The following is a 13,924-nucleotide window of genomic DNA, read 5'->3' as shown; positions in this document are numbered from 1 at the left end:
AAGCGCGCCGTGACTATAGACATGGAGGAGCACACGCGCACACGTCGTGTCGCACGCGCGTTTACACGCGCAGGAAGTTGGACAGCTGCGCTGAAATTGTTTCTACGGGAAAATAGCATGGACGTGCGGTAACCGGCGTCGCGATAGCGCGTACGGATGTTCCGCCGCGACGCGAAACTTTCGCACGAGCGCGAATTTACACTTCGATCGCTTCAATTACACGCTGCGTCGTCGCAGCCGCGATGTCACACGCTGCGCTACGAATACTCGGTTTTTTTTTTTATAATGCAACCTTTCTGCATCTAGGACACATTATTGCTGCAGTACGTACAGTGAGAATCGCGGAAAAAAACCGAGAGATCGTGACCCGCTGGTAAGCTCGATCGGTCGACATACGAATATCGAGCTTTAAGGTTCATCGTATTCGAGACGTGACAATTCCGAAGTCGTATTCAAATTTGAGGACGGAAATATACAAAATTTACGATACTCATTCGAGAGTCACGTGTACGGCGAATCGTAAAGTCAAAATGAAAGTTTTGTTCACGCTAAACGCAGACCTCCGACTCCGACCTTTACGGCGGTATATCCGAGATATGAGATACTTGGAAGTTTGTTTTTTTTTTTCTAATAAAGCGGTGCAACATCTTGTCGCAATGGCAAGGGAGCGTTTTCTCCCTTTGTAAAATTTTATCATAAAATATTTATTTAAGGACGGCTTCACTATATTTGTTTAATTTAATTTAATTACTCTCTAAATAAGCACCGGTTCTGTTGAAAAGCTCATATTCTCGAAATAAGTGAGAATTCAGTGAAAATAATGGTTCAGTCATCAAGCGGTATCAATGCACATTTCAAGTATAACGGAGCAGAGGATGAGCTCTTCGGCGTTATCCTGAAAAGGGCAAAATCCCTGGATCAGCATCCACATAATATAATTCGATATCCTGTAGGAATGAAGAAGTTCGAACGAGCGGTCGTTTGAATTCACTCTGTCCTTTGAGCGTCAGTCGCACTGGTAATGTCACTTTTAGTTAACTAAACTTTCATTTTCCGGTCTATATTATAGGCAAACCTTTCATCCGAAGAAGTGAAACGAAAAGTCTGTTAATTTAAGCGTAATTTGAACCACGTAACGTGCGAGTATCAGTCTAATAGATCCTTTTTACAATGCAATGCTTATGTATCGTAAAAAAGGTCTATTACACTATCTATCTGAAAAGCATCTATATCCGCACTGTCAGCTTTTTTCATTTTATTCATTGTAGAGGAATCGATCCGTAACGGGAGATTTGCGATAATAAAAAGAGACGTTCGAGACGGACTTACCTGCGAAGATTAGGCAGCGGGCCAGCATCCTTCGATCTTGTGGTCGAATCCCACGTTTGACCGAGCTCGGCGCCTAGTTCTCAAGGAAGAACGATGACGCACGTCCGTTTCAGCGTCACCCCGATCCTCGTGATCCGCCGCGGTGCCGTCGGGTTGTTGCCGGATCGTCGCCGCCGTCGCCGCCGTCGCCGTCGTCGTCGTCGTTGTTCTCGTCGTTATCGTCGTCCTCGTCGTCGTCGGTGACGTGCACGACGCGCGGCGCGGGGACCCGATGGCGATGGTGGTCGACGACGATGAGAACGAGCGGCGTGTCGTCGCGGTGTCGACGGCGATGCTGCTGCGAGTGCACGCGGTGCATACGCGGCGCGCGGCCGATCTAAAAGCTGGCGTTTAGATATCGCGCGGCGGAATTGCGACGGGGGATGGCGACGTAGGTCAACGGGGGCGGTGAGGGGGAGGTGAGGAGGGCACAGATATAAGTAGTATACCCGAGAGCGGAAGAGGTCCGGCGGAAAATGCGACGCGCGTCTACTATCCTCGCGATGAGAGTCTTTGGCCTCCGGCACCGCCGGCCACGACTGATCGTGCCGGGTAATCCCCCGCGAATGTCGGGGCGCATGCGTTCCACCCTTTCTCTCTCTCTCTCTCTGTCTACTCTCTACCCTTTCCTCCTCCCCTTCTCCCGTCGGGCGCGGGGTGGTTGCCCCTCTTCACTCGGAGTTTCTCTCGCGCGAGCGCTGGCTTCCGCTGAGAGGGTGTTGGGCGGTAGGTGGTAGGTAGTTGGTGGTACAGGTGCTAGGACACGGAGGGAAGAGAGGATACACTCCCGCACACGCACGATGAGATAGCGCTCTCAAATAGCAGACGTGATTTAACCATTTACCGGCGCTAGTGCTTAGGAAATATTAAACGGTAAAAGCGGTGCATCATTTTTTATTGCTGATGCAAGCACCAAGAGAGAAGGAGAGGAAAGAACTGCTACATCAGTAACAACTAAATATCGCGCAGTAGAGATAATTATCTTCGATTAATTATCGCTTACTAGATTATAATCAGTGGGGGAAAAATGTAACGATGACAGCGTGAAAAAATTTATTATCTGCGATTTATTAGATTTCCTTCTATCTATACGAGAGATTCTATATTATGACTTCCTTTCTCTGAGACCCACTCACTCCCGCGGGCTGATTTCCGTTGAGAGGGTTGGCAGATAGATGGGTAGATAGGTACAGGTGCTACGAAGAACGGAGGGCAATACGCATTCGTATTAGACACGGAGCTCATCGCTTCGAGGAGATAACTTTCTCCGATACTATACCGGGATATAACCATTCATCGGAATGATACTTCGTACAGTGTAAGGAAAAGTGTTACTTAGAAGTAGTGTTACTAATTGTAAGTGTTACTAAGCGGTAATTTTCTTGTTGCAAATAGCCCTCGGACTTGTTACGTCAACAACAATCGCAGCTGTCCGTTATCTCGGATTAGCTGTCATTTTCTAGATTCCAGGTATTACTGATCTATTTGTAGTGTAACAGATATCTGCTACTTTATTACACAGCGTACTTTTATTAGTTCTATTAGTGATCTAAAGACACGCGTTAGAAGGTGTAGAATAATAACAGAATAAAAATACGCTTGTCACGCAGAATTTTCGGGATATTTTCAAAATTAACGAATGAATGAAGAATGATACCCGGCGCGGAATCAGTTATTCTATTACGGATCAAATACTATTACGTAATAATTGAAGCAGAGATAATATAGACATGTGTAGAATCAATCTCAAAAATTGATACTCAGAATGTATAACAGTCAACAATTGAGAAACTATTTCGACTTTGATAGATACTTTCCAATTATATTTATGTCTCGATGTCTAGACCGACTTCTGGTAAATAAAATGTATTTATATTTTCATTAAAACAATCGATAATGCGACATTGTGCGCGTCGAAATCTTTTGAGGGACAATCAAATATACTTGCAACCAGCAAAATCTCAAGGAATAAGGATAAACGGCCGTTCTTCAAACCGCCACCGTCGCGATGAATCTTGTATACACAGAAGGATGGATGGGATGGTAGACGAAGGCTGAAGCACAGGTGTCACAAAGGACGAAAGGGAATAGCGTTTGCGTTCCGCGGCCGTGAAGCACGCTCGAATCCGTGCGCGGATATTACTTCGCGCGCATAATACCCGCGCGCGTGCATAAATTATCCGCGAAACCGCGGGGGCCTATGTATTCCCGACTGCTGTGCGTTACACTTCCTCCCGCCTGCCCCGCGGAACAAACGCAAACCGCGTCTTGCAACGGCGGGCGCACGTCTGCGAATCTCTCCTTTAATTAATTAGCCGTCTATCTCTTTCTGTATAATTTATCACGAAATATATTTAATTTCTTTCCCCTTTCCCCGAGGCGGCCGCGGCGCGCGCGGCTTCTCGCCACGCTCGAAAAACGTCAGGAACATTTTTCACGCTCTTTATATATTTCTCATATCATCCTTCTAATATGCAAATAAATTTTTACTACACTTTACTCCGGCCGCTATTAACCGTTAGTGCAGCCTTCGTATATACCTCTGCCTTCGTAATTATATTTTCCGTCACGTCGCAGCTTTTTTCTTCGATTTATTTCAGCGCCAAATCTTTTTGACGCTTATCACATCGCGTCACATCGTGTTTTCATTCCGTGAATGTTGAAAAGGACATCTCGATATCTCTTTCGAAATTGCACCTTGCTCGCTTCAGTCTCTCCTTCTCGGGAGGGGGAGCTCGCGCGCGATCGATCGCGATGTTTAATTATCCGACCACGCGTTTTACGGTCCGGAGAACTTTTCGCTATACGCGTCTCGCGTCGTGTTGATCGCTGACTGGTGCGAGCACTTATATCTACCGTCGTGCACGCAGAAACGTTCGCGCAATAGAAGACTGTCATCGTCGATGGTGTAACGTCGCGCGCAATAAAACTTCGGCAAACGCGAAGGGACACGCCGCGGTCGTGAAGGTGGCGAAGGGGATGAGGCGGCCGAAAGTTTCCATGTTTAAGCGACGAAGTGCTCGCAAAACAGCTAGGTTCGAATCATAAAAGGTATACGTTGTAAAGTTATAAGCGAGTAAACCGGAGAGACGAAAGAGAGGGAGAGGAGGCTGAAATTTTCGTATAAATTATCGGTAATTGATATGAATAATGCCGGAGTAAAAGTACCTCGCGGATGATATTGAAGATGCGTTTGTTACGAATAATTTTCTCGTGTCTCGAACATATTTTTTATTTATATATTGTAATTATGCGTTATATCCCATCGCTCATCGTCATTATTCAATTATCGTTATTCATCAATCGTTCATTGCCATTAGTAATTAATATTATCATAAATATGCCATCGGTAATGGTATATTACATTAGCCATTAAATCTTAATGCAATCATTGCGAAATATTTTTCATGTCCAATCTGGGGACGGACTTGAATCAATTGGAATCCGGTTTTGCGTATCTTTTAATGTAACCGCGTGACGAAAGTATTTAATATTTTTATTTATCAAGAGACGAATTATCCGACCATGTATCTTGATAACTCGTATCACCCGCGCAGCTATTTATTCGAGCCCATTCATTTCGGAGGATTTGTTTCGCTGCCAGGGCGAGCGTTTAGCACCGAGGTCGCGGAGTGTACGGAGTTTAGTATAATAGTATCGGTGAAGCGAAATTCTCGACAACTCTCGAGCCGTCCTCTCGTTCGCCCCGTTTCGAGCGTGTACGAGAGCGAGACGACTTCGTGGATCAACGAAGACAAGAAGATCGGGGAGGGTAAGAGAGCGACGGGGTATAGGTAAGGGTGATGCACGAAGCTTCGCTGGATGCAGTGGCAACTCGATGCAACTGAGGCGGAGGGATGCGACGACTGTGTCCGAGCACGTCGTTAAAACTCGACCCGGGGCTACGATTGTCGTCGTCCTCGTCCTCGTCGTCGTCGTCGTCGTCGTCGTCGTCTACCGAGTGTACACTCTCTCCCCGTTTCTCTCGCTCACTCACACATCCCTCGATTCGCTCTCTTCTCCGTCCGACAGCGCGTTGGTCTATCGCTCTACCCAGGCTCGCTCGTTCGACTATTGTTTCGTCAAGTGCGACGTAAAAGACTCGAAGATCACCCCCTCCCCCCCGGTTCGCCGCCCTCCATTGTACCGGCTATTAAGGCCGTTGTCTTGATTCCCTTGCTTTTCCTCTCTCTTTCTACCCCATGCTTATAATCTCTCTCTTTCTCCCTTCGTCTACTCATCGTCGAAGCCCGGCTACCACCCTGTCTCTCCTCCCTTTTGAGTCCCTTCGTCGCGAAGAGGCAAGTGCAGTTTGCGCAAATTCAAATTTATCCCCGGGTCACGTTCCCTCGAGGAGCGAATTAAGGGCCCGGGCATGGAGCCGTCAGGAAGCACGCGTCGCTACTTAATCCTATCCGTAGCCCGTCTGCGAGAACGCGCGGCGAATATGTTGCGGTTCGCAACCGACTCGAACCGCGGCGGTTTCCGGGCGAGTTGCGCTTTGCTTTTCCATTTTCGTCGCAAGATTTCGCGGGAAACTTACAATCGCGTTCTTAGACATCGAGCAGACATAGCCATAGATTTTTTTCGTTCCTTTTAAGTTGAACTCTTTAATACGAAAAACGCGATAAAACTTACATTCCAACGATCGAAAATTAAAAAATTAATTACAAGAATTAAAAACTCGTATTACATTCAAAAAATTTAACTCCTTATATATATCTCATTTTGCTACGATAATATAATTCCTTCTTCATTTTTTCTTCCTTTATTTCAGCCTTTCAAATTATAGAATTAATAGAGTCTGTCCGCGCATAAAGCTTTTTCTTCTTACTTCTCTTCGTGATCATTTCCACCAGTTTATCGGTCCTTCGAATTTATTGTCGTTGCATTCTTCAATCTTAAGTGCGAGACATAGCCGCATTCGTGGCATTTCCTCGTAGAGATTCACGGAAACTGACTCGAAGGGAGACAGAGAGGCGGCGAGTCCCGTCGCAAATTGGTTGGGTAATCGATGCCGGTCTTGGCATTCCATTCGTAGGTCAGACGTGTACCGTTTAATTAGAATACCCCGTTCTATCGCGTTAAATACCAGGTCGTATCGGAAAGGACCGATCCAGATTTTTGTAATTTCATGCCTCTCACTCAGATTCCTATAACATCCGGAGGATCACGGCATTAAACTTGGCGCGTTTAACGATGCAAAGATAGAAGATTAAATGCACTCTTGAAATATTTTGAACATTCAAGTTATTGTAAGATAAAAGAATTGCGTAAATGTTTTAAACATTTGTCAAGTATTTGGTATTTGCAATCAAGCGCTTTAGAATATATCTGGAACATTCGAGATATTACCATATGTCACATAATGCTATACAATACATATACAATTTATATAATATCACGCTTATAATTACCAAATAATTATATAGTACACGCAATGTGTCATGTATATTTATCGGTAAGCATTTCAAGCTGCTAGCCATTTCGTTTTTTGAAGCCGGGTACCTGAGAAATTAATCCGCTCATGGGTTTAATAAGTCATGCGCGGGAAATTTATTAGGCGAACAAAATACGAGAAAGGAAATTATGTAAACATTACGCGAGAAAACGTAATCTCCGCATCGCTTGAGAGTGGGCGCGTCGCATTAAAATTAGCAGCTATACCCAAACTCCGCGCGCGCTCGCATAACGCAATATTACAAACAGCATGGCGGCGACGCGAGCCGCACGCTCGAATGGTATACAGAAACCATTAATTAACGGTCGTCGGTACGTTTAATTGGTATTAGTTTAATTATCGTGGAAGCTCGAGGGGAATCGATGTCGAGGCAAGATGGCTGGATAGATAAATAAAATGGGAAAAGGAAGGGGGGTGAGAGAAAACGAGGCAGGGGGCAGATAATCGCAAGAAGATTGAAGAAAGAGAATCCCGTATACGCGGATTCTCAGCGAATAGAAGAGAGACAAGGGCTGGACAAAGGTATTCGCGATGAATGAATGAAGACTGTGAGGTAGGTACAGTTCTTTCATTATATACGAATATTGAACGCGCATTTAAAGGAGCGCTATGCTTGGAAAATACAAAGAATGATCGCTCACGCTGCAACTTTCGAAGAAAGCGGTGGAAACTTTTGCGGAAAGCGTCGAACGAGTTTTCTCGAAATATCAAGCTTCGAAATTTTACCAACTGTAATTACGTCTTGCAACGATAATGAGTTTCTGAAATATATGAGCAGAAAGTTCTTGCGTTTAAAAATAAAATTTGGTACTTTAGTTTTCACGCACAAAATATTCTCATCCGAAAGTATATTATTTCGTCGAGACTGCATTTGTAAGAATGTGGTCTTAGTTTAGAGAATAACGTGATAAATAAAATTGTGTCATTATACATGACGCAAATATATATATATATATATATATATACAATCATTCTTTTTTATTTTGACTTACTTTTTAGCTTTGGTAGGAGACATGATAAATAATAAGTTATCGACAATAAATTTTTTGACAAGACTCGGAAGGAAAAGATCGAGAGCTAATGGGAATATTAAATACCCTTCAAGATTTCAAGTACTTTTCGCGACCCTGTTCCGACTCCAGGGGGAGAGGAGAAAGGTGATGCGAGAAGGAGATAGGCCACGGACGATGGTGTGAGTGCTAAAACGGCTACGTGGAGGGTCATAATTAAATTTAGATTTCGCTGTGGGACGCAACAAAGGTATAGGTGGGGTTGGAGCACGAAGGGTTCCGGGAGAAAAAGAAGCAGACGGGCTGGCGCAGACGTAAGAAAAGGCGCGGCCTTCGTCGCGTCCTCGTAATTGAATTAAAATTTGAATCGTCGGGAGATGAGTGCCTTAAGTGCCCGCGACTATATGAGCGAGGACGAAACGACGGAAGTCCGCCGCCGCGGCCTTTCGCGACTGCGCGTCCGCGCCGCGCCGCGCCGGCAGCGTCTCGTCACCGGCAATTCCGCGTCGATCCCTTTTTCCGGCAAATTGTAAAAATGCAAAGTGAATTTTTTTACGCGCGGACGTGAAGTGCCTCCCGCTCCAGATCGAAGGATTTCTCGCGCTATGTACATTTGTTGGTAAAAAGGGAGAACCGCGTTACTGAAGCAATGAAATTTATTTCTTTATTTTAATTTCGATTTGACCGTCCTTTTCTCAATCTGTATCAAATTTAAATAAATCCATACAAATACGGCGCGTATCGTGTTATTTACGTTTCGACTGCGCGAGGATTTTACTATATGTTGTTGTTACACAGTTTGTAAAATTGTTACAATTCGTATCCATAAATGTCCGTCACAATTATATTTTCCATTTACGAGCGAAATAAAAAAAATATATCGCGTGTCTTATTTTCTTTTATAATATTTACCATAGAGTTTAATGAAAATTTCTTCCACTTTTTTTTCAACTTCGAAAATAAAACTTTTTATGCGCAACGCAATATAAAATATTTTCGGAAGTTTTTATGTATGGCAGAACGATACAGGATTTCCTCTTCCGCGATTCTCCATATTGATTGGCCGCGTTGTTACTGACCAAAATGAATATCGCAGAAATCACACGTCCCATTAAATCGTTACAGGCGCCGCGCGCGCCGGGCTATCGAGTAAGGCGAGTTTATTATGTTAGATCCGTCTTTATGGTTCTTGACACACTTCGGTTAAAGAGCCCATTACGATCGGCTGTATACTAGAGATTCTAGAGAATATCACGTAACTAAGAAGAGCGCGATGGACGAGTACCATCGATGCGAGATTTACATTCTCCCGCTGTTCGAGAGCACACCGGCCTCGAATACCTCCGTCATAACGCAGGCAGAAGCCGAAGTCGAGGTTTCGTTGGTCCTCGGCGTTTAAAGTGCAGCGCTCGCCGAAGGATGCGAAACGTCAGCTATTCAAGTCGACGAACTTGGACTCGACTAGCATTAAGGATCTCTCTCTTTTCCCTTTGTCGCTCGTGTTCCGCTTACCGCCAACTATATTTTCCTTTCTTTTCCCTCCTCTTCTTCCTCTTCTTCCTCCTCTTGCACCCGCAGTTGGTGAAACGACTAGAATATCACTTCAAACCGTTTTGATTGGCCGCCAAAGTGACTGTCCGACATCGAACTCCTTTCGCTATTATCTTCGAATTGATTACACACGCGGTAATGAAAGAATTAAGAGCTCTTCGCACGCGACCAATATAGTTTTGATTTTGTTTATCTTTTAAATTATTGGGTCAGATTTTTATTAAAAAGTCTAATACTATATTTTAATAATATTATTTAAAGATATTACTGTTTTTAGTATTATTTATATGTAGGTAGTCGATTTGATAGACATAAGTTCAAAAAATTTAACAATAAGTTAATATATACATAAACGATACTTTGTAGAAATTATTTGTTTTCTATGCAAATAGGACGCGATTATTATTGCGAATTTATAAATAGTATCTGTAAAAATCGCGAATCTTATTTTTACATTAGGCCAGTGTGGGAATATTATAATTTGTTTATTTTATTTTGTACTATACAGACAGTAAATTGACGAAACAAACACATGATTTACGAGTTTTGAGGTAGCGGATTTTCTAGAGTAAACAAAAAATTTTCAAGAGGTTCTCCTATTTACGCAGCAAATCTGGCGTTAATGTTTTATAATGGCGTTGAAATCCGTACGTGCTTTCAAGTATAAGAAAACCTACGAGTGTCTCGAATTCCATACCCTGCGTGCGTGATTCTCGCGAGATTTTCGCAGGACTCTATCCGCAGTTTCAATCTCCCTCCCGCCGAAAGGAAGAATACGTATGTACATACGTGGGGCTTAGGCGAACGAGAGGAGGGAATGAGGGCCACGCGTTCGAGAGAAAAGAGAGACCTGCACCGTGGGGGAACGCGCGAGCCGTGAATCAACGGACGATTCACAGCGGGACTCATTCCGCCGTTCTTTCATTCCTGAGACTTGTGGATTGATGGTATCGCTCGCAGATGGAAATGCGTGTAATTTTTACAACGTCGGCTCCGCTCCGTCGTCCGCCGACCGCGACGCAACTGCTGTGACGCTCCATCTCCCCGCGGTCTGCTTACTAGCGCGTTTCCGTAACTTTGCGCGCGGAATACGTCGAAACCCTCGAGGCGATTTCGCGCGAAATAACCCACGCCGGAACTTTCCGCCGAAGCACCACTCTACCGCGAGAGAGATTACGTCATTACGTCATTACTTGACGATAATAAATTTATGTCCTAAGTGCGGCAACTTTGGGCACAACTCCGACAAGTTGAGGACGGTTTGTTCGCGCCGCGCGAAACGCGTATTGAAAATTATTCGAAATCTGCGAAGTAGCTTTCGGGAATTCGATGTTTCGTGAGTATTCCCAAGATTGTGCGTGTTCTCCGGGCCCAGTATTTCTTTTTTCCCCGCGCTCTAACAGCGGTTGCTCATTTCTAAAGTTTGCCGCAAACACGACTTATGTCTTCGCGACAGCTATTTGCTCGAGAATTATTCTCGAAGCATCCGATTCAGCCGATCTTATCGATCGGTGGCAGATGAGTGTCACTCTCGCACCTCCCGTTTTCGATCTTCCTCGCTCCCTCTCATCCCCCGCCCGAGTGTCGGTCAATACGACAAATCCGCCGGCAATAAAACACCGACACGACCGCGCTGCCGCGTTCCTCTTTTTTAGTATTTTCCTCCCAGTTCTTTGTCGCTGTTCCTCTTTTTCATTTCGCGCTTCGTTCATCCTTTTTTCATCTCGTATCTCCTTCGCCCTCTCTCTCTCTCTCTCTCTCTCTCTCTCTCTCTCTGTCTCTTTTTGCAAAACTACCGCTAGTATGCATGTACATATGTACGTGAGCAACGATTGTATGGATCGCGACCGCGATGTATATGTGTTGGGGGTCCACCATCGAATAATAAATTATAGCCAGACTGTGTGCTGCGGATGTATTTGAATTTTCGGGCGTGGGAAAACAGCGCGATCAACGACCTGTTTGCCTTCAACAAAATATTGGAATGCAGTTCAAGATATCGATGTAGCGCGGAAGTAGCGAAATATGTACAATATCCGTCCAATTTGATAAAGAAAACTTAGATCTTCTATTTGTTGAGCGTTGAGCCAAATACAATTTTGATTAAGAATATATGAAGCAATTTTTAAATAGCGACGAGCGAAGCGCGAGAACTTTGAATATATTTTATGTCAATTCGCATATAACCCAAGAATTGGAATACGTGATTATTTGTGCAGTTAGATACAGTTAAGAAAAGGTACAATTTATTTACTTAAACTTTACCTTTTTTGCGGATACCCGATTAGCTTGATTTAATTTCGGATTTGTGCACAAAAGAGAATATAATGTACAAAGAATGTAATTGAAAATTTGCCTGACAATGAGAGGCAAAGGTGCGACGGTAACGCCGCGTAACGAACCCGAAAACAGCGGATATAGAATAAGGGGCACCAGGTGGACCTTAATTAGCCGCGTTTTCCGATCAAAGTCGAGGTCTCGCAGACGCCTGCATTTAATATTAATCCCCGAGCGGCGGGAAGGAGTGGCGAACACGGCGCGATAGTGCGTGGTTGGGAGGTTGTTGGGCCGGGATGTAGCGATTCTCGAAGAGAGAGAGCGCGCCCGCAGCGTTGGCGCTCACGGAACGTTCGCCAATTCCGATCCGGCAGGCGCAGCGTGCGCCTAATTGGTCAGATTTGTAATCGGCTACAGAGAGCGTCAGGTCGATTCGGGTTTGGCACGGCGAGTGTTCGCCAGTTGAGAGTTGGGTGGTGAACGTGTGTGCGACAGGGGTGAAACAGGAGAGAGAAAGAGAGAACGTTGGAGAGAGAGCGAGGATGGATGGTTGGATTGAGAGAGAGAGAGAGAGAGAGAGAGAGAGAGAGAGAGAGAGAGAGAGAGAGAGAGAGAGAGAGAGAGAGAGAGAGAGAGAGAGAGAGAGAGGGCGCGGCGAGTAGGGGGGGGGGGGCGGGGGGGCGGGAGGTACAGGGAGAGAAATTGCGTGGAAGAGAGATGTGGCGAAACAGGAGCAAGAGAGAGAAGGACAGAGACGGGAGAGGGATGATCGCACACGTGGCACAGATGTGTTTGAAACATCGTGCCGCTCTAGCCATGCCTAGCCTAAATTTATATCCACATCCTCTCCATCCTCTGCGCGACCTTTCTTTCCTCCTCTCCGGCCTCTCTTTCTCTCTCTCTCTCTCTCTCTCTCTCTCTCTCTCTCTCTCTCTCTCGTTCATTTCGCGCCCACCATATCGTGCGTCTCGTAATCCGCGCTAATTTAATTGCTCGTCGTCATCGATGGCCATTAACCGGGATAGAATTGTCGGCAGTATCACTGCCGGTACAAGGGCCGCCGGCTGCAGTGCGCACACTGTGTTAGAAGAGGTAACGATGATATTATGGAGTTCTAAACTGTCGTCGAAGCATCGTCGCGTGCGAGGTATCGGGTTTTCCGTTTCTTTCAGAACCGCTCATGCGCTCTTTCCTCTTCTGTTTTCCTGCTTCGCAGGGTGAACATGTATTTTTTTCACTTTAAGTATCAGGGAGCTTGAAGAAAGCGCGCGTGGAAAGAGAGCAGAGGTCTAAAGACCAGACAATATATATAAAGTTTTGTGAAAGATTATTTATCTGATAAAATTTTTTTTTCTTACTCGGAATATATGAAATTTTGAAAAGCGCGATATCGATGCACATAAATTGTTTCCGGCATCATCGACGCCTGATTATTACCTGCCGCGTAACGTCGGCCGATTGTTACGCGCACGGCCATCAACGTCCAATAAATTTATGGGCCCGTGGATGTAGCCCAGCCGCCTACGTTGAAGACCCTTCACACGAAATGTAATTGGCCAACCGGCCGAATGAGCGTCGAGCATGTCGTTAATGTAACCACTGCGTTAAGCGTCGTAATATAATCGGCCGGATTCGAGGTGATTGGAAACATCGAGAAGAGCCATCACTTTCATATATGTCAGGATGATCTCACAAATATGTACATAAATATACCTATTTTGTTTGTTTTTTAATGACATACCATGAAGTCTATAAATTAGTTGCGCTAATCACACGATGAGATACGATCGCGTGAGATATCGTTTATATTAAAACTTTTGATTGATAAAAAAATGAATATAGTATTTTAATACGTATATTTATTAAATAGCGGGATAAAATATTCTTTTTAATACAAAATACGATCTCTCTTTCTCTCTCTGTATCTCCGTCTCTTTCTTTACGTATAGAATCATGAAAATTTTTATTGAAAACGAATAGGGTTTTCAAGCTTTTAGATAAAAATCCGCCGTATCTGTATGCGCGTAGTCATAAAACATGAAAAATAGGGCACTGTGTGTAAACCGAGATGGAATATTTAATCGAATATTACGCGAGCGAGAGAGAGAGATTCTGGAAGGGGCGAGGATCGTTTTTTTGTTGCGCGGCGAGCGGACGCGCAAATGCGATCGAGGGAAACGTGCGTTGGGCGTGAATAATCCGCAAAAGAACCCTGAATCGCGTCGCGGCCCGTGAATGAAAAGCGATATCGACGAGT

General features: G+C 44.7%; 1 protein-coding gene and 1 long non-coding RNA gene across 7 annotated transcripts in view; one reads left to right on the top strand and one right to left on the bottom strand.

Annotated features, from left to right (window-relative positions):
- The window catches only part of Dscam2 (Down syndrome cell adhesion molecule 2), a 97,514-nt gene extending 95,589 nt beyond the window's left edge, over positions 1-1,925 (bottom strand). For 5 of the 6 annotated variants that reach the window (XM_077421465.1, XM_077421469.1, XM_077421464.1 and 2 more), the window contains exon 1: positions 1,330-1,922. In XM_077421465.1, the coding sequence (XP_077277591.1) occupies positions 1,330-1,357 (28 nt within the window). In that variant the 5' untranslated portion in view covers positions 1,358-1,922. Of the gene's footprint in view, positions 1-1,329 lie in introns of all 6 variants that reach the window. The other variant, XM_077421470.1, reaches the window with a different exon arrangement.
- LOC143905842 (uncharacterized) overlaps positions 1-13,924 on the top strand; it is a 127,317-nt gene that overhangs the window by 68,047 nt on the left and 45,346 nt on the right. The window lies entirely within an intron of this gene.

Source organism: Temnothorax americanus, unplaced genomic scaffold, assembly GCF_048541705.1.
Source record: "Temnothorax americanus isolate GAGA-0224 unplaced genomic scaffold, ASM4854170v1 Scaffold68, whole genome shotgun sequence".
Lineage (NCBI taxonomy): Eukaryota > Metazoa > Arthropoda > Insecta > Hymenoptera > Formicidae > Temnothorax > Temnothorax americanus.
This window is presented reverse-complemented; position numbering and strand designations above follow the sequence as displayed.